Source organism: Hypanus sabinus, chromosome 5, assembly GCF_030144855.1.
Source record: "Hypanus sabinus isolate sHypSab1 chromosome 5, sHypSab1.hap1, whole genome shotgun sequence".
NCBI classification, from domain to species: Eukaryota; Metazoa; Chordata; class Chondrichthyes; order Myliobatiformes; family Dasyatidae; genus Hypanus; species Hypanus sabinus.
The window spans coordinates 182,106,100-182,126,413 of NC_082710.1; the positions used below are offsets into that span (position 1 = coordinate 182,106,100).

General features: G+C 48.3%; 1 protein-coding gene across 1 annotated transcript in view; it reads left to right on the forward strand.

The window, feature by feature from the left end:
* Positions 1 to 20,314, forward strand: part of LOC132394710 (lysosomal thioesterase PPT2-A-like) — a 103,013-nt gene that overhangs the window by 4,406 nt on the left and 78,293 nt on the right. Inside the window, exons 2-4 of the mRNA XM_059971094.1 lie at positions 507 to 660; positions 9,721 to 9,816; positions 10,645 to 10,752. Coding sequence (XP_059827077.1) covers positions 507 to 660; positions 9,721 to 9,816; positions 10,645 to 10,752 — 358 coding nt within the window. The remainder of the gene's footprint in view (positions 1 to 506; positions 661 to 9,720; positions 9,817 to 10,644; positions 10,753 to 20,314) is intronic.

Genomic DNA, 20,314 nt, shown 5'->3' on the forward strand with positions numbered 1-20,314 from the left:
AAAAGTAAAATTTAAAGACACAGACGAAGGGGAAGTACTTTACTCAGAGGGGGGCTCGAGTCTGGAACAAGCTGCTAGCGGAAGTGGTTGATGTGGATTCAGTTGCAACATTTAAGAGAAGTTTGGATAGGAAGATGGATGGGTTGGGTTTGGAGGGCTATGTTGCAGGTGCAGGTAGATGTGATAGGCACAACAAATTGGCATGGATAGGATGGGCTGAAGGGCCTGTTTCTGTGCTGTAGTACCCTATGTGTCATTATAAAGATGCATTAGGGAGAAGACCACTTCCTACAGGACTACATGGGCTGAAGGGCCTGTTGTGCTGTGGTGCTCTACGACATACATACAATATTTCTGCTGTAAAATTCTGATATTTGCAACATTTTGAAGGACTGGGACAATGGAGAGCCCACATTGATGGTCACTGCGGGAAGTTAATTGTCATTGTTTTTGTCTCCTGGGCACGTACGACTACGATGATGAACTCTGCCTCTGTCTCTCCGCAGTCACATCCTGGAACCAATGTGACTATCATTGACCTGTTCGACCGGACGCAGAGCCTGAAGTCGCTATGGAGTCAGGTGGAAGGCTTCAAACAAGCTATCTCCCCCATCATGCAAAATGCAGCCAATGGAGTACACATGATCTGTTACTCCCAAGGTAGGATTGGACTTTAAAAATACTGTGCATTCCACAGCAGCCTTAATCACTCGGTTCACAGGACAGAATCACTGACATACTGTATGTGTTTGAAATTTATTGTTTTGTAGCAGCAGTACAGTGGGTTATGTTAAAAAATGTAAGTTACAAAAAAGATAAATGTACAGTGCAGAAGGTGAATTATGATGTGCTGTTCATGGATCTGAGGACAGAGAGGTGAAAAACTTCTCCTGAAATGTTGAGTATGTGTCTTCAGATTCCTGTACCTCCTCCCTGATGGTAGTAATGAGAAGGGAGCTTGTCTTGGGAGTTGGGTGTCTGTAATAGTGGACGCCAACTTCCTGAGGCTTTTGAAGCTCGTGCCCATGATGTAACGGGCTGAGTTTAAAGCCCTCTACAGCTTTGTACCAATCCTCTGCACTGGCACTTCCATACCAGATTGTGATGTGTCCAGGCAGAAGGAGCTCCACCGTACATCTATAGAAATTTGCCGGACCCAATTTTCATTGTGATTATTGGATTTATTGAGTATGCCTGCTAGAAAATGGATCTCAGGGTTATATATGGTGGCATACTTTGATAATAAACTCACTTGGAACTTTTGAACTTTTGCGACATATTCAAATGGAGATCAATGGCCAGTTTCCTGGTCAGTTACATATGGAATCCACAATTTGATCGTAGATTTGTAACTTGTATCCTGTTGCTCGTCTCACCTTATTAGATTTCACGGAGAATTCATTCTAATCTAGTCAGGAACTTATCCTGGTGCAGGTTTAGTCGAGCACCTGGTAAGTGACTCCCTTGTCTGCCCCCCAACCCCTTGGCTGATGGAGTGATATCAGTAATCCTTGTATGTTATTGACTGAGCCGTTTGTTTTGAGTGAAGTCAGGCCTCTGGATTATTCAATCCAACCCGCCCTGAGGCACAGTTCATTGGTGAAGTGGGGCAGTGTGGGATCAGAGGAAATCTCTTGGGCTCACTTGGACAAAGCCACTCCATGCAGAAGAGAAAGAGCGTGTAACCCATGTTGCCTGTCCTTGCCCTGGAAGGTCCAAGCATTGGCATTGGCATTGGCACTTCTGGCCCAATGAGCCCACGCCACCCAATTACATCCATGTGAGCAATCAACTTTTCAGTTTAGCATGGTTCTGGTCATGCCCAGCGACTACTTGTTGGCTGCAAAAAACAAAACTAAGAAAACTATTAAATACTCTATTAGCTATTAACAACACTTTATTAATAATGGCGTGGTGAGTGATGGCGGAGGTGCCAGGTTGAGGCGTGCAAAGGCAGAGGCGGGCTGAAGCAGAGTGGTGGTGTTTCGGAGAGTGCGGAAAGTCCCGATATCTGATCGATTTAAGCACCGGGCAGAATCGGGAAGGTTGAGAGCGAAGAATGACATGATGTTTGGATGACTTAAGCGCCAGGCCAGACTGGAAGCGTCACGGTGTTGGGACTGGAGGCAAGGGCCGGGTATGCTTGTTCTGCTCTCAGCTCTGTGACATTTATTCAGCTCTGAGCTGAATGGAGGCTCTATTCAGCTCTGAGCTGAATGGAGGCTCTGGTTGCAGTGATCCCTGGCTTCGCATCTGTGGTCTAGCTAAGTTTACTCAGCTTTGTGATGAACTAAGGCTGTTGCCTGCTCGAGCTGCAGTGACTCCTAGCTTCATGTCTTTAGCAAAATTTCAGTTCTGAAACTTTTTGTGTACCTTTATTCTTTGCATGATTTATCTCTCTTTGTGCACTTGGTCTTTAATGGGTTTTGTTTTTGAGGTTTCTTTGTGTTGTGGCTAGCTGCAAGGAAACAGATGTCGAGGTTGTATAACGTATACATACTAAATCAAGCAGGAACTTGGAAGCATAAATTGGGAACAGATGTTCTCAGAGAACTGAATGGCACAAATGTGGCAAATGTTCAGGGGATATTTGTGTAGATTCTGCGTAGGAACGTTCCAATGAGACAGGGAAAGGATGGTCGGGTACAGGAACCATGGTGTACAAAGGTTGTTGAAAATCTAGTCAAGAAGAAAAGAAGAGCTTACAAAAGGTTCAAAAAACTAGGTAATTATAGAGATCTAGAAGATTATAAGGCGAGCAGGAAGGAGCTTAAGAATGAAATCAGGAGAGCCAGAAGGGGCCATGAGAAGGCCTTGGTGAGCAGGATTAAGGAAAACACCAAGGCATTCTACAAGCATGTGAAGAGCAAGAGGATAAGACGTGAGAGAATAGGACCTATCAAGTGCGACACTAGATGAGTGTGTATGGAACCGGAGGAAATGGCGGAGGTACTTAATGAATACTTTGCTTCAGTAGTAACTATGGAAATCTTGGCGATTTTAGGGATGACAGCGGATTGAAAAGCTTGAGCAGATAAACATTAAGAAAGAGGATGCGCTGGAGCTCTTGGAAAGCATCAAGTTGGATAAGTCTCTGGGGCTCCTGTGGGACGTGAGGGAGGAGATTGCTGAGCCTCTGGCAATGATCTTTGCATCATCAATAGGGACGGGGGAGGTTCCGGAGGATTGGAGGGTTGCAGATGTTATTCCCTTATTCAAGAAAGGGAGTCGAGATAGCCCAGGAAATTATAGACCAGTGAGTCTTACTTCAGTGATTGGTAAGTTGATGGAAAAGATCCTGAGAGGCAGGATTTATGGACATTTGGAGAGACATAACATGATTAGAAATAGTCAGCATGGCTTTGTCAAAGGCAGGTCGTGCCTTATGAGCCTGATTGAACTTTTTGAGGATGTGACTAAACACATTGATGACGGTAGTGCTGTAGATGTGGTGTATATGGATTTCAGCAAGGCATTTGATAAGGTGTCCCTTACTATTGAAAAAGTAAGGAGGCATGGGATCCAAGGGGACATTGCTTTGTGGATCCAGAATTGGCTTGCCCACAGAAGGCAAAGTGTGGTTGTAGACGTGGTTCATATTCTGCATGGAGGTTGGTGACCAATCTTGTGCCTCAGGGATCTGTTCTGGGACCCCTTCTCTTCATGATTTTTATAAATGACCTGGATGAGGAGTCAAGGGATGGGTTAATAAATTTGCTGATGACACAAAGGTTCGGGGTGTTGTGGATAAAGTGAAGGGCTGTCAGAGGTTACAGTGGGACATCAATCAGATGCAAAACTGGGCTGAGAAATGCGTGGTTCATTGTGGTAGGTCAAATATGATGGCAGAATATAGTATTAATGGTAAGACTCTTGGCAGTGTAGAGGATCAGAGGGATCACGGGGTCCGAATCCATAGGACACTCAAAGCTGTGCACAGGTTGACTCTGTGGTTAAGAAGGCGTATGGTGCATTGGCCTTCATCAACCGTGGGATTGAGTTCATAGCGATGTAGGACCCTGGTCAGACCCCACTGTGCTCCATTCTGGTCACCTCACTAAAGGAAGATTGTGGATACTATAAAAAGGGTGCAGAGGAGATTTACAAGGATGTTGCCTGGATTGGGGAGCATGCCTTATGAGAATAGGTTGAGTGAACTCGGCCTTTTCCCTTTGGAGACGCGGAGGCTGAGATGTGACCTGATAGAGGTGTACAAGATGATGAGAGGCATTGATCGTGTGGATAGTCAGAGGCTTTTTCCCAGGGCTTAATTGGGTAACACAAGAGGGCACTGTCTTAAGGTGCTTGGAAGTAGGTACAGAGGAGATGTCAGGGGTAAATTTTTTTTGCAGAGAACAGTGAGTGCATAGAATGGGTTTCTGATGACGGTGATGGAGGCAGATATGATGGGTCTTTTAAGACAGTGGTCCTCAACCACTGGGCCGCAAAGCATGTGTTACTGGGCCAAAAGGACACAATATGATTTGGCGATATGAAACGATATGAGTCAGCTGCACCTTTCCTCATTCCCTGTCACGCCCACTGTTAAACTTGAACTCGCGAGGTAATTACGCACTCGAGGTCATCAGTTGGTCATTAACCTACAACGACTCGATGAGTGAAAAACAAACGTCACTTGAGAGTTTCTTTGGAAGAGGTGGTAGGGGACATAAAAGGCCTGATGATGGTGATAATACAGAGACATCTGTGACCGAGACTGCAATAAAAAAGGAAAGCTTCCTTCAGTAGACAATACGAAGAGTCGTACATAAATTATGGCTTTAATATGACTGGTGACTTGCACGCTCCAAGCCCCCTGTGTGTGATATGTGGAGGCAAGTTGTCCAATGAGGCAAACAAACCCTCAAAACTGCTTCGGCACCTTGAGTCCAAGCACCCTGCTCTTCCCAACCGCAAACGACCCAAGACGTGCAAAGGAATGGGTCTGGGACCCATTTGTGAATGTCCCCGGTGAATCATCTGTGTCAGCGCGGGAAGATCAACTCCTTGAGCTTGCAAGTGACGGTGCGCTGAAAAGTGTGTTTGACATAACATATCTGCCGGCTGAATATCCTGAGATAGCCACAAAAACACTGAAAACATTGCTTCCATTTCCAACATCATATCTCTGCGAAGCGGGCGTTTTCTGAAATTAATGCAACGAAAACTAAATTGCGGAACAGACTGGACATAAGGAACCCCCTTCGAGTATCACTGTCTCCCATCACCCCTCGATGGAACCGTCTTGTTGCAGGGAAATGCCCAGGGCTCCCACTGATTCAGCAATACTGGCGTGTTGCAATAAGTTTATATGTTCATATGAGGAAAATATGTGCTGTGTGTTTAATATCCAAACATTACTTAAAATGTTATGATGCTATTGACTTATAAGTGACTTATAAATGACTTATCACTATATTCATGTGATGAAAATATGCGCCGTTTGTTTAATATTTATAGATGAACCCTTTTAGAAACGAAATTGAGTGTATTAGCCACTTATAAGTGACTTATAGTTGACTTATCACCTATATTCTGGTCGCGATTAACACCCCTCCCCCCCCCCCCCCCATCGGCTGGTCCGCAAAAATTTTGTCAATATTAAACCGGTCTGCAGTGCAAAAAAAGTTGGTGACCCCTGTTTTAAGAGACTGCTGGATAGGTACATGGAGCTTAGAAAAATAGAGGGCTATGGGTAACCCTAGGTCATTTCTAAAGTTAGTACATGTTCGGCATAGCATTGTGGGCTGAAGGGCCTGTGTTGTGTTGTAGGTTTTCTATGTTTCTAAATGAACTTTGAACATCTTTGAAATGTGGGAGGAAACCAGGGCACCTGGAGGAAACCTATCTCATCGCAGGTGACCATGCAAACTCCTTACAGACAGAAGCAGAATTTCAACCCAGGTCACTTGCGTAGTTATAGGTTTACACTAACTGCTAAACCACCATGACACCATTGGACAGATTAATGTGTCTATCCTGTATTGGCCCTGTGGGGAGGCAGGGCTTTACCCATGTTCTGTCTCTGCCCTGGGAGGGTGTGATGGGACACTTTAGAGAGCTGTGGTCTTTACCGATCTGACACTGAACCAACTGGGCTACCCCGGAAACAACTGCATCCTGGAGATGGATTCAAAATGTGAGGCTGATGTTTGAGGAACTCCAGACTCACCCCGCTATCTGCGGACCAGTCGGGCCATGCACTGCCGGGACGAATGCTGGCCTTTGAGTTGAGAGCGGTGCATTTAGGGAGGTATCGAGCACCTTTGGACCAGCTGAGCCTTGCAGCCCCACAGAGGGCTGAGAGATTGTCCTGCTTGCTCTGAACCTCACTGTAATGCGTAGCCATTTTTTGCTGTCCTTTCGAGAACAGAAAATAGAAATTGTAGAAAATGGAACGTAAGACATAGAGCACAGAGCATGAAACGTGGAGCATAAAGTGTAAAACATTGAACATCTTTTTGCAGCTTATTTCCATCCTGTGCAGTAGCAATCCCCCCCCCCCCCCACACCAGACGGTTGTGCAGTTAGAACGCTCTCCACGGTACATTGGTAGAAATTTGTGAGTGTCTATGGTGACATACCAAAGCTGCTCAAACTCCTAATCAATTATAGCCGCTGTCGTGCCTTTTTTTTGTAGCTGCATCCATATGTTGGGCCCAGAATAGATCCTCACAGGTGCTGAACTTTAAATTGCTCACGCTTTCCATTTCTGAGCCCTCTGTGAGGACCGGTGTGTTCCCTTGTCTTACCCTTTCTGAAGTTCGCATTCATTTCTTTAGTCTTGCTGACGTTGTGCAAGGTTGTTGATGCAACACCACTCCAGCAGCCGGTACATCTGGCTCTGGCCACCAGCTGAAATTTCGCCAACAAATAGTTGCGTTGTCAGCAAATTTAGATTGAATTTGAACTGTGCCGAGCCACAGTCATGGGTGTAGAGAGACTAGAGTGGTGGGCTACGCACGCACCCTTGTGGTGAGTCAGTGTCGATTGTCAGTTATCTGCACAAACTGTGGCCTTTCAGTGAGAAATTTGAGGATCCAGTGGTAGAGAAAGGTGCAGAGGCCCAGATTTTGGAGTTTTTTTGATCAGATCTATAAGAATTATTGTATTAAATGCTGAGCTGTCGTCGGTAAACAGCACCCTGACATAGTTATTTGTATTGTCCAGGTGATCCAAGACTGTGTGAAGAGCTGATGAGATTGTGTCTGTTGTAGACCTATTGTGGTGACTGGTAAATTGCAGTGGGTCCAGATCCTTGCTTTGGCAGGAGTTGATTCCAGACATAACCAAACTCTCAAAGCACCTTGTCGCAGTAGGTATGAGCACGACGGTTGTTAAGAGATCTCCCCCGGTATAATTGTTGCCCTTTTGAAGCAGGTGGGAACTTCCGACTGTAGCAGTGAGAGATTGAAAATGTCTTTGAACACACACGCCAATTGGTCGACACATGTTTACAGAACCTGAACAGGTACTCCATCGACGCTTGTCGCCTTGTGACGGTTCACCATCTTGAAAGACAGCTTGACATTGGCCTGCGAGAGAGAGGTCACGGGGTCACTGGATGCTGCAGCGACCCTCCTGGCTGTAGCTTTATACTGCCCTTCAAAAGAGAGCATAAATGGCATTGAGCTCATCTGGGATTGAGGCATCACTGCCATTCATGATGTTAGGTTTCACGTGATAGGAGGTAATGACCTGTAAACCCTGCCAGAGTGCGTCCAATTCCACCTCTAACCTCTTTTATTCTTGAGATAGCCTTCTGTAAGTCATACCTTGTCTTCTGCAGTCCTGGGTCTCCAGGCTTGAAGCTCACAGATCTAGCCCTCAGGGGAGTATGAACCTCCTGGTTCATCCATGGTCTTTGATTTGGGTATGATCTTGTAGGCACACCCTCAACCGCACAAGTTTTAATGAAGTCAGTGACAGCTGTGGTGTACTCGTTCAGAATCAAAGATGAATCCCTGAATACAGTCCAGTCCACCAACTCAAAGCAGTCCTGCAAGTGCTCCCCTGCCCCCCGGTGTATACCTGCTTGGTCCTCACCACTGGTACTGCGGTCTGCAGTCTCTGCCTATACTCAGGGAGCAGAAGTACAGACTTTCCAAAGTGTGGACACTTGATGCTAGTGTAACAGTGGTCCAGTGTGTTGGCTCCTTTGGTTCCACAAGTGATTTGTTGGTGATCATTATTTGGAGACTTTTTCAAGCTGGCCTGGTTAAAATCCCCCCAAAATGATTGGGAAGGCGTCAGTATGTGCTGCTTCAAACCCGTGATTGTGTCATTCAGTTTGTCCAGAGCCAAGATGATGGCTGAAAACTCCCGCGGCAGATAAAGTGGACGACACATGATCACGAGGTGTTCCAGAATGTAGAACGAAGAACAGTACAGCATGGATCAGGCCAATCGGCCCACAGTGTCTGTGCTGTACCTGGGATCAGGCCATTCGGCCCACAGTGTTTGTGCCGTACATGGGATCAGGCCAATGGGCCCACGGTGTCTGTGCCATACATGGGATCAGGCCAATGGGCCCACAGTGTCTGTTCAGTACATGGGATCAGGCCAATGGGCCCACAGTGTCTGTGCCATACATGGGATCAGGCCAATGGGCCCACGGTGTCTGTGCCATACATGGGATCAGGCCAATGGGCCCACAGTGTCTGTGCCGTACATGGGACCAGGCCAATGGGCCCACGGTGTCTGTGCCGTACATGGGATCAGGCCAATGGGCCCACAGTGTCTGTGCCATACATGGGATCAGGCCAATGGGCCCACAGTGTCTGTGCCGTACATGGGACCAGGCCAATGGGCCCACAGTGTCTGTGCCGTACATGGGACCAGGCCAATGGGCCCACGGTGTCTGCCGTACATGGGATCAGGCCAATGGGCCCACAGTGTCTGTGCCGTACATGGGACCAGGCCAATGGGCCCACGGTGTCTGTGCCGTACATGGGATCAGGCCAATGGGCCCACGGTGTCTGTGCCGTACATGGGATCAGGCCAATGGGCCCACGGTGTCTATGCCGTACATGGGATCAGGCCAATGGGCCCACAGTGTCTGTGCCGTACATGGGATCAGGCCAATGGGCCCACAGTGTCTGTGCTGTACATGGGATCAGGCCAATGGGCCCACAGTGTCTGTGCCGTACATGGGATCAGGCCAATGGGCCCACAGTGTCTGTGCTGTACATGGGATCAGGCCAATGGGCCCACAGTGTCTGTGTCGTACATGGGACCAGGCCAATGGGCCCACAGTGTTTGTGCTGTACATGGGATCAGGCCAATGGGCCCACAGTGTCTGTGCTGTACATGGGATCAGGCCATTGGGCCCACAGTGTCTATTCTGTACATGGGATCAGGCCAATGGGCCCACAGTGTCTGTGCTGTATTAGGAATCAGGCCAATGGGCCCACAGTGTCTGTGCCGTACATGGGATCAGGCCAGTGGGCCCACAGTGTTTGTGCTGTACATGGGATCAGGCCAATGGGCCCACAGTGTCTGTGCCGTACATGGGATCAGGCCAATGGGCCCACAGTGTCTGTGCCGTACATGGGATCAGGCCAATGGGCCCACAGTGTCTGTGCTGTACATGGGACCAGACTAATGGGCCCACAGTGTCTGTGCCGTACATGTTGCTGAATTAAATTGCAGACAATTTGTATCCCTCCTCCTGCTTCCTGTTCCCGTGCCTCTCTCAGTGCCTCTGTTCTGTTCCTGTAGGTGGCCTGATTTGTCGGGGAATTCTCTCCACCATGCCGGACCACAATGTGCAGACGCTGATCGCCTTGTCAGCCCCTCTGCTCGGACAGTACGGAGGTAAGTTCTGTGTCCTTCCCCCTCAAACTCTGCGACATGGATGGAGGGGGCTTGCCGAGGAGAACTGTGGGAAGGGAGGAAGCAGCCGAGCAACTCTGGTGCCGCTGATAACCCCCGCCCCCCCCCCCCCCGGCCCTCCATCACAGTCAGAAAGCCACTGGTTCAAATCCTACCCTGGGGGCTTCTCCGCAACCTGGGCTGTCGTCCCCTGAACCTGTAAGGGACAGAGACAGGGCCACCCTCTGGAGTGTAAGCCTTCCGGCCGCAATCAGGATGGTATTCTGCATCCCTGAGGAGGGCATTTGCTCCTTTCTCTCTCCTGTGTCAGGGGCTTCTCTTAGATGGGAAAGGTGGCCAGTCGTCAACACTGTGCCAACAGAGAGTGATTAATAACCAGGTTTAGTAATATCACTGACATTTGCTGTGAACTTTGTTGTTTTGCAGCAACTTTACAATGAAATCCATTAAAAAATTACTGTAAATTACAATAACATAAAAAGTAAGTTGTGCAGAAAGGGAGCAGAATAGCGTGGGTTCATGGGGCATTCAGAAGTCTGATGGCAGAAGGGAGATGGCTGTTTCTAGGCCCCTGTACCCCGGCTCTGCGAAGTGGGCAGGATCCTTCATGATGGATGGTGCCTTCTTGAGGCATCACTTCTTGAAGATGCCCTCAAAGGAATGTTTCCTGCCAAGGTGGTGAACTTCACGTTGTCTTGCTGGGATGTTTGCTCCCCTTCTGCCTGGTGCAGCTTGAGCAGGTGTTTGGGTCTGACATGTCGATGGTCTGTGTACAAGCAAGTGATGACCGAGTTCCTCTCCCTCCGGCAGATACTGATTACCTGAAATGGTTTTTTCCAAAGTACGTGAAGAGCAACCTCTACCACTTCTGCTACTCACAGTTCGGGCAGCGTTTCTCCGTCTGTAACTACTGGAACGGTGAGGCCCGGGGTTTTCGCTCTGGCTGTGTGTGGTGTGTGTACCCTGAGCCCTGTGCTGTGTAGTTTCTGTGACCGTCACTGCATGAGAACAGAGGGCACAGAGCATGCAACTTTACAGCATAGTGCAGGCTCTTTGAGCCTTTTAATCTTCTCAAAGATCAGGTATCCATAGTCCTCCATTTTTCTATCATCCATCTATGAGTTTATTAAATGTGCCTGGTGTCTCTGCCTGTTTCACCACCCCCAGAGGAGTGCGGCACACAGATATCATTCTATTTAAAGAGCTTACCCTTGACATCACCCCATACTTTCTTCCTACCGCCATAAGATAATGCCCTCCCATATAAGCGATGATATGCTATGTAAAATGTGACCAAACTTCATGGAGCATCTCTGTCCACTGATGTTACACACAGTCACTGTGCTGTGTGAATAATCTCTCTATCAATGCTCTGTACACTGTTCTCACGTTCTGTATACAGTGTTCACATCAGTGGTTCACACAAACATCATGCTGTCCATACAGAGTGATTGTAGGGGTATTACATATACTCTCTGTGTACAGTACGTTACAATCTGTCTCTGTGTTCTGTGCCCAGCGTGAGCATACATTTGCTTTTCTCCGTGAGATTTGCTTTGTTTCTGTCTACCTGTTCTCTGTCCGCACTGTGAGTCAGTGTGTAGTGATCTAACTGTCTCTGTACAGTGTGAGTCAGTGTGTAGTGATCTCCCTGTGTCTGTACAGTGTGAGTCAGTGTGTAGTGATCTCCCTGTGTCTGTACAGTGTGTCAGTGTGTAGTGATCTTCCTGTGTCTGTGAGCAGTGTGAGTCAGTGTGTAGTGATCTCACTGTGTCTGTACAGTGTGAGTCAGTGTGTAGTGATCTCCCTGTGTCTGTACAGTGTGAGTCAGTGTGTAGTGATCTCCCTGTGTCTGTACAGTGTGAGTCAGTGTGTAGTGATCTCCCTGTGTCTGTACAGTGTGAGTCAGTGTGTAGTGCTCTCCCTGTGTCTGTACAGTGTGAGTCAGTGTGTAGTGATCTCCCTGTGTCTGTACAGTGTGAGTCAGTGTGTAGTGATCTCCCTGTGTCTATGAGCAGTGTGAGTCAGTGTGTAGTGATCTCCCTGTGTCTGTACAGTGTGAGTCAGTGTGTAGTGATCTCCCTGTGTCTATGAGCAGTGTGCGTCAGTGTGTAGTGATCTCCCTGTGTCTGTACAGTGTGAGTCAGTGTGTAGTGATCTCCCTGTGTCTGTACAGTGTGAGTCAGTGTGTAGTGATCTCCCTGTGTCTGTACAGTGTGTCAGTGTGTAGTGATCTTCCTGTGTCTGTGAGCAGTGTGAGTCAGTGTGTAGTGATCTCACTGTGTCTGTACAGTGTGAGTCAGTGTGTAGTGATCTCCCTGTGTCTGTACAGTGTGAGTCAGTGTGTAGTGATCTCCCTGTGTCTGTACAGTGTGAGTCAGTGTGTAGTGATCTCCCTGTGTCTGTACAGTGTGAGTCAGTGTGTAGTGATCTCCCTGTGTCTGTACAGTGTGAGTCAGTGTGTAGTGATCTCCCTGTGTCTGTACAGTGTGTCAGTGTGTAGTGATCTTCCTGTGTCTGTGAGCAGTGTGAGTCAGTGTGTAGTGATCTCACTGTGTCTGTACAGTGTGAGTCAGTGTGTAGTGATCTCCCTGTGTCTGTACAGTGTGCGTCAGTGTGTAGTGATCTCCCTGTGTCTGTACAGTGTGAGTCAGTGTGTAGTGATCTCCCTGTGTCTGTACAGTGTGAGTCAGTGTGTAGTGATCTCCCTGTGTCTGTACAGTGTGTCAGTGTGTAGTGATCTTCCTGTGTCTGTGAGCAGTGTGAGTCAGTGTGTAGTGATCTCACTGTGTCTGTACAGTGTGAGTCAGTGTGTAGTGATCTCCCTGTGTCTGTACAGTGTGAGTCAGTGTGTAGTGATCTCCCTGTGTATGTACAGTGTGAGTCAGTGTGTAGTGATCTCCCTGTGTCTGTACAGTGTGAGTCAGTGTGTAGTGCTCTCCCTGTGTCTGTACAGTGTGAGTCAGTGTGTAGTGATCTCCCTGTGTCTGTACAGTGTGAGTCAGTGTGTAGTGATCTCCCTGTGTCTATGAGCAGTGTGAGTCAGTGTGTAGTGATCTCCCTGTGTCTGTACAGTGTGAGTCAGTGTGTAGTGATCTCCCTGTGTCTAGGAGCAGTGTGCGTCAGTGTGTAGTGATCTCCCTGTGTCTGTACAGTGTGAGTCAGTGTGTAGTGATCTCCCTGTGTCTGTACAGTGTGAGTCAGTGTGTAGTGATCTCCCTGTGTCTATGAGCAGTGTGCGTCAGTGTGTAGTGATCTCCCTGTGTCTGTACAGTGTGAGTCAGTGTGTAGTGATCTCCCTGTGTCTGTACAGTGTGAGTCAGTGTGTAGTGATCTCCCTGTGTCAGTACAGTGTGAGTCAGTGTGTAGTGATCTCCCTGTGTCTGTACAGTGTGAGTCAGTGTGTAGTGATCTCCCTGTGTCTATGAGCAGTGTGCGTCAGTGTGTAGTGATCTCACTGTGCCTGTACAGTGTGAGTCAGTGTGTAGTGATCTCCCCGTGTCTGTGAGCAGTGTGCGTCAGTGTGTAGTGATCTCACTGTGTCTGTACAGTGTGAGTCAGTGTGTAGTGATCTCCCTGTGTCTGTGAGCAGTGTGCGTCAGTGTGTAGTGATCTCCCTGTGTCTGTACAGTGTGAGTCAGTGTGTAGTGATCTCCCTGTGTCTATGTACAGTGTGAGTCAGTGTGTAGTGATCTCCCTGTGTCTGTACAGTGTGCGTCAGTGTGTAGTGATCTCCCTGTGTCTGTACAGTGTGAGTCAGTGTGTAGTGATCTCACTGTGTCTGTACAGTGTGAGTCAGTGTGTAGTGATCTCCCTGTGTCTGTACAGTGTGAGTCAGTGTGTAGTGATCTCCCTGTGTCTGTACAGTGTGCGTCAGTGTGTAGTGATCTCCCTGTGTCTATGTACAGTGTGAGTCAGTGTGTAGTGATCTCCCTGTGTCTATGAGCAGTGTGAGTCAGTGTGTAGTGATCACCCTGTGTCTGTACAGTGTGAGTCAGTGTGTAGTGATCTCCCTGTGTCTATGAGCAGTGTGAGTCAGTGTGTAGTGATCTCCCTGTGTCTGTAAAGTGTGAGTCAGTGTGTAGTGATCTCCCTGTGTCTGTACAGTGTGAGTCAGTGTGTAGTGATCACCCTGTGTCTGTACAGTGTGCGTCAGTGTGTAGTGATCTCCCTGTGTCTATGTACAGTGTGAGTCAGTGTGTAGTGATCACCCTGTGTCTGTACAGTGTGCGTCAGTGTGTAGTGATCTCCCTGTGTCTATGTACAGTGTGAGTCAGTGTGTAGTGATCACCCTGTGTCTGTACAGTGTGAGTCAGTGTGTAGTGATCTCACTGTGTCTGTACAGTGTGAGTCAGTGTGTAGTGATCTCCCTGTGTCTATGAGCAGTGTGAGTCAGTGTGTAGTGATCTCCCTGTGTCTGTACAGTGTGAGTCAGTGTGTAGTGATCTCCCTGTGTCTGTACAGTGTGAGTCAGTGTGTAGTGATCTCCCTGTGTCTATGAGCAGTGTGCGTCAGTGTGTAGTGATCTCCCTGTGTCTGTACAGTGTGAGTCAGTGTGTAGTGATCTCCCTGTGTCTGTACAGTGTGAGTCAGTGTGTAGTGATCTCCCTGTGTCTGTACAGTGTGCGTCAGTGTGTAGTGATCTCCCTGTGTCTGTACAGTGTGAGTCAGTGTGTAGTGATCTCCCTGTGTCTGTATAGTGTGAGTCAGTGTGTAGTGATCTCCCTGTGTCTGTACAGTGTGAGTCAGTGTGTAGTGATCTCCCTGTGTCTATGAGCAGTGTGCGTCAGTGTGTAGTGATCTCCCTGTGTCTGTACAGTGTGAGTCAGTGTGTAGTGCTCTCCCTGTGTCTATGTACAGTGTGAGTCAGTGTGTAGTGATCTCCCTGTGTCTGTACAGTGTGAGTCAGTGTGTAGTGATCTCCCTGTGTCTGTACAGTGTGCGTCAGTGTGTAGTGATCTCCCTGTGTCTGTACAGTGTGAGTCAGTGTGTAGTGATCTCCCTGTGTCTATGAGCAGTGTGAGTCAGTGTGTAGTGATCTCCCTGTGTCTGTACAGTGTGAGTCAGTGTGTAGTGATCTCCCTGTGTCTGTACAGTGTGAGTCAGTGTGTAGTGATCTCACTGTGTCAGTGAGCAGTGTGAGTCAGTGTGTAGTGATCTCCCTGTGTCTGTACAGTGTGCATCAGTGTGTAGTGATCTCCCTGTGTCTATGAGCAGTGTGAGTCAGTGTGTAGTGATCTCCCTGTGTCTGTACAGTGTGAGTCAGTGTGTAGTGATCTCCCTGTGTCTGTACAGTGTGAGTCAGTGTGTAGTGATCTCACTGTGTCAGTGAGCAGTGTGAGTCAGTGTGTAGTGATCTCCCTGTGTCTGTACAGTGTGCATCAGTGTGTAGTGATCTCCCTGTGTCTGTACAGTGTGAGTCAGTGTGTAGTGATCTCACTGTGTCTGTACAGTGTGAGTCAGTGTGTAGTGATCTCACTGTGTCTGTACAGTGTGAGTCAGTGTGTAGTGATCTCACTGTGTCTGTACAGTGTGAGTCAGTGTGTAGTGATCTCCCTGTGTCTGTACAGTGTGAGTCAGTGTGTAGTGATCTCCCTGTGTCTGTACAGTGTGAGTCAGTGTGTAGTGATCTCCCTGTGTCTGTACAGTGTGAGTCAGTGTGTAGTGATCTCCCTGTGTCTGTACAGTGTGAGTCAGTGTGTAGTGATCTCCCTGTGTCTATGAGCAGTGTGCGTCAGTGTGTAGTGATCTCCCTGTGTCTATGAGCAGTGTGCGTCGGTGTGTAGTGATCTCCCTGTGTCTGTACAGTGTGAGTCAGTGTGTAGTGATCACCCTGTGTCTATGAGCAGTGTGCGTCAGTGTGTAGTGATCTCCCTGTGTCTGTACAGTGTGAGTCAGTGTGTAGTGATCTCCCTGTGTCTGTACAGTGTGAGTCAGTGTGTAGTGATCTCCCTGTGTCTGTACAGTGTGAGTCAGTGTGTAGTGATCTCCCTGTGTCTGTACAGTGTGAGTCAGTGTGTAGTGATCTCCCTGTGTCTGTACAGTGTGAGTCAGTGTGTAGTGATCTCACTGTGTCAGTGAGCAGTGTGAGTCAGTGTGTAGTGATCTCCCTGTGTCTGTACAGTGTGCGTCAGTGTGTAGTGATCTCCCTGTGTCTATGTACAGTGTGAGTCAGTGTGTAGTGATCTCCCTGTGTCTATGAGCAGTGTGAGTCAGTGTGTAGTGATCACCCTGTGTCTATGTACAGTGTGAGTCAGTGTGTAGTGATCTCCCTGTGTCTGTACAGTGTGTCAGTGTGTAGTGATCTTCCTGTGTCTGTGAGCAGTGTGAGTCAGTGTGTAGTGATCTCACTGTGTCTGTACAGTGTGAGTCAGTGTGTAGTGATCTCCCTGTGTCTGTACAGTGTGAGTCAGTGTGTAGTGATCTCCCTGTGTCTGTACAGTGTGAGTCAGTGTGTAGTGATCTCCCTGTGTCTGTACAGTGTGAGTCAGTGTGTAGTGCTCTCCCTGTGTCTGTACAGTGTGAGTCAGTGTGTAGTGATCTCCCTGTGTCTGTACAGTGTGAGTCAGTGTGTAGTGATCTCCCTGTGTCTATGAGCAGTGTGAGTCAGTGTGTAGTGATCTCCCTGTGTCTGTACAGTGTGAGTCAGTGTGTAGTGATCTCCCTGTGTCTATGAGCAGTGTGCGTCAGTGTGTAGTGATCTCCCTGTGTCTGTACAGTGTGAGTCAGTGTGTAGTGATCTCCCTGTGTCTGTACAGTGTGAGTCAGTGTGTAGTGATCTCCCTGTGTCTGTACAGTGTGTCAGTGTGTAGTGATCTTCCTGTGTCTGTGAGCAGTGTGAGTCAGTGTGTAGTGATCTCACTGTGTCTGTACAGTGTGAGTCAGTGTGTAGTGATCTCCCTGTGTCTGTACAGTGTGAGTCAGTGTGTAGTGATCTCCCTGTGTCTGTACAGTGTGAGTCAGTGTGTAGTGATCTCCCTGTGTCTGTACAGTGTGAGTCAGTGTGTAGTGATCTCCCTGTGTCTGTACAGTGTGAGTCAGTGTGTAGTGATCTCCCTGTGTCTGTACAGTGTGTCAGTGTGTAGTGATCTTCCTGTGTCTGTGAGCAGTGTGAGTCAGTGTGTAGTGATCTCACTGTGTCTGTACAGTGTGAGTCAGTGTGTAGTGATCTCCCTGTGTCTGTACAGTGTGCGTCAGTGTGTAGTGATCTCCCTGTGTCTGTACAGTGTGAGTCAGTGTGTAGTGATCTCCCTGTGTCTGTACAGTGTGAGTCAGTGTGTAGTGATCTCCCTGTGTCTGTACAGTGTGTCAGTGTGTAGTGATCTTCCTGTGTCTGTGAGCAGTGTGAGTCAGTGTGTAGTGATCTCACTGTGTCTGTACAGTGTGAGTCAGTGTGTAGTGATCTCCCTGTGTCTGTACAGTGTGAGTCAGTGTGTAGTGATCTCCCTGTGTCTGTACAGTGTGAGTCAGTGTGTAGTGATCTCCCTGTGTCTGTACAGTGTGAGTCAGTGTGTAGTGCTCTCCCTGTGTCTGTACAGTGTGAGTCAGTGTGTAGTGATCTCCCTGTGTCTGTACAGTGTGAGTCAGTGTGTAGTGATCTCCCTGTGTCTATGAGCAGTGTGAGTCAGTGTGTAGTGATCTCCCTGTGTCTGTACAGTGTGAGTCAGTGTGTAGTGATCTCCCTGTGTCTAGGAGCAGTGTGCGTCAGTGTGTAGTGATCTCCCTGTGTCTGTACAGTGTGAGTCAGTGTGTAGTGATCTCCCTGTGTCTGTACAGTGTGAGTCAGTGTGTAGTGATCTCCCTGTGTCTATGAGCAGTGTGCGTCAGTGTGTAGTGATCTCCCTGTGTCTGTACAGTGTGAGTCAGTGTGTAGTGATCTCCCTGTGTCTGTACAGTGTGAGTCAGTGTGTAGTGATCTCCCTGTGTCAGTACAGTGTGAGTCAGTGTGTAGTGATCTCCCTGTGTCTGTACAGTGTGAGTCAGTGTGTAGTGATCTCCCTGTGTCTATGAGCAGTGTGCGTCAGTGTGTAGTGATCTCACTGTGCCTGTACAGTGTGAGTCAGTGTGTAGTGATCTCCCCGTGTCTGTGAGCAGTGTGCGTCAGTGTGTAGTGATCTCACTGTGTCTGTACAGTGTGAGTCAGTGTGTAGTGATCTCCCTGTGTCTGTGAGCAGTGTGCGTCAGTGTGTAGTGATCTCCCTGTGTCTGTACAGTGTGAGTCAGTGTGTAGTGATCTCCCTGTGTCTATGTACAGTGTGAGTCAGTGTGTAGTGATCTCCCTGTGTCTGTACAGTGTGCGTCAGTGTGTAGTGATCTCCCTGTGTCTGTACAGTGTGAGTCAGTGTGTAGTGATCTCACTGTGTCTGTACAGTGTGAGTCAGTGTGTAGTGATCTCCCTGTGTCTGTACAGTGTGAGTCAGTGTGTAGTGATCTCCCTGTGTCTGTACAGTGTGCGTCAGTGTGTAGTGATCTCCCTGTGTCTATGTACAGTGTGAGTCAGTGTGTAGTGATCTCCCTGTGTCTATGAGCAGTGTGAGTCAGTGTGTAGTGATCACCCTGTGTCTGTACAGTGTGAGTCAGTGTGTAGTGATCTCCCTGTGTCTATGAGCAGTGTGAGTCAGTGTGTAGTGATCTCCCTGTGTCTGTAAAGTGTGAGTCAGTGTGTAGTGATCTCCCTGTGTCTGTACAGTGTGAGTCAGTGTGTAGTGATCACCCTGTGTCTGTACAGTGTGCGTCAGTGTGTAGTGATCTCCCTGTGTCTATGTACAGTGTGAGTCAGTGTGTAGTGATCACCCTGTGTCTGTACAGTGTGCGTCAGTGTGTAGTGATCTCCCTGTGTCTATGTACAGTGTGAGTCAGTGTGTAGTGATCACCCTGTGTCTGTACAGTGTGAGTCAGTGTGTAGTGATCTCACTGTGTCTGTACAGTGTGAGTCAGTGTGTAGTGATCTCCCTGTGTCTATGAGCAGTGTGAGTCAGTGTGTAGTGATCTCCCTGTGTCTGTACAGTGTGAGTCAGTGTGTAGTGATCTCCCTGTGTCTGTACAGTGTGAGTCAGTGTGTAGTGATCTCCCTGTGTCTATGAGCAGTGTGCGTCAGTGTGTAGTGATCTCCCTGTGTCTGTACAGTGTGAGTCAGTGTGTAGTGATCTCCCTGTGTCTGTACAGTGTGAGTCAGTGTGTAGTGATCTCCCTGTGTCTGTACAGTGTGCGTCAGTGTGTAGTGATCTCCCTGTGTCTGTACAGTGTGAGTCAGTGTGTAGTGATCTCCCTGTGTCTGTATAGTGTGAGTCAGTGTGTAGTGATCTCCCTGTGTCTGTACAGTGTGAGTCAGTGTGTAGTGATCTCCCTGTGTCTATGAGCAGTGTGCGTCAGTGTGTAGTGATCTCCCTGTGTCTGTACAGTGTGAGTCAGTGTGTAGTGCTCTCCCTGTGTCTATGTACAGTGTGAGTCAGTGTGTAGTGATCTCCCTGTGTCTGTACAGTGTGAGTCAGTGTGTAGTGATCTCCCTGTGTCTGTACAGTGTGCGTCAGTGTGTAGTGATCTCCCTGTGTCTGTACAGTGTGAGTCAGTGTGTAGTGATCTCCCTGTGTCTGTACAGTGTGAGTCAGTGTGTAGTGATCTCCCTGTGTCTGTACAGTGTGAGTCAGTGTGTAGTGATCTCCCTGTGTCTGTACAGTGTGAGTCAGTGTGTAGTGCTCTCCCTGTGTCTGTACAGTGTGAGTCAGTGTGTAGTGATCTCCCTGTGTCTGTACAGTGTGAGTCAGTGTGTAGTGATCTCCCTGTGTCTATGAGCAGTGTGAGTCAGTGTGTAGTGATCTCCCTGTGTCTGTACAGTGTGAGTCAGTGTGTAGTGATCTCCCTGTGTCTATGAGCAGTGTGCGTCAGTGTGTAGTGATCTCCCTGTGTCTGTACAGTGTGAGTCAGTGTGTAGTGATCTCCCTGTGTCTGTACAGTGTGAGTCAGTGTGTAGTGATCTCCCTGTGTCTGTACAGTGTGTCAGTGTGTAGTGATCTTCCTGTGTCTGTGAGCAGTGTGAGTCAGTGTGTAGTGATCTCACTGTGTCTGTACAGTGTGAGTCAGTGTGTAGTGATCTCCCTGTGTCTGTACAGTGTGAGTCAGTGTGTAGTGATCTCCCTGTGTCTGTACAGTGTGAGTCAGTGTGTAGTGATCTCCCTGTGTCTGTACAGTGTGAGTCAGTGTGTAGTGATCTCCCTGTGTCTGTACAGTGTGAGTCAGTGTGTAGTGATCTCCCTGTGTCTGTACAGTGTGTCAGTGTGTAGTGATCTTCCTGTGTCTGTGAGCAGTGTGAGTCAGTGTGTAGTGATCTCACTGTGTCTGTACAGTGTGAGTCAGTGTGTAGTGATCTCCCTGTGTCTGTACAGTGTGCGTCAGTGTGTAGTGATCTCCCTGTGTCTGTACAGTGTGAGTCAGTGTGTAGTGATCTCCCTGTGTCTGTACAGTGTGAGTCAGTGTGTAGTGA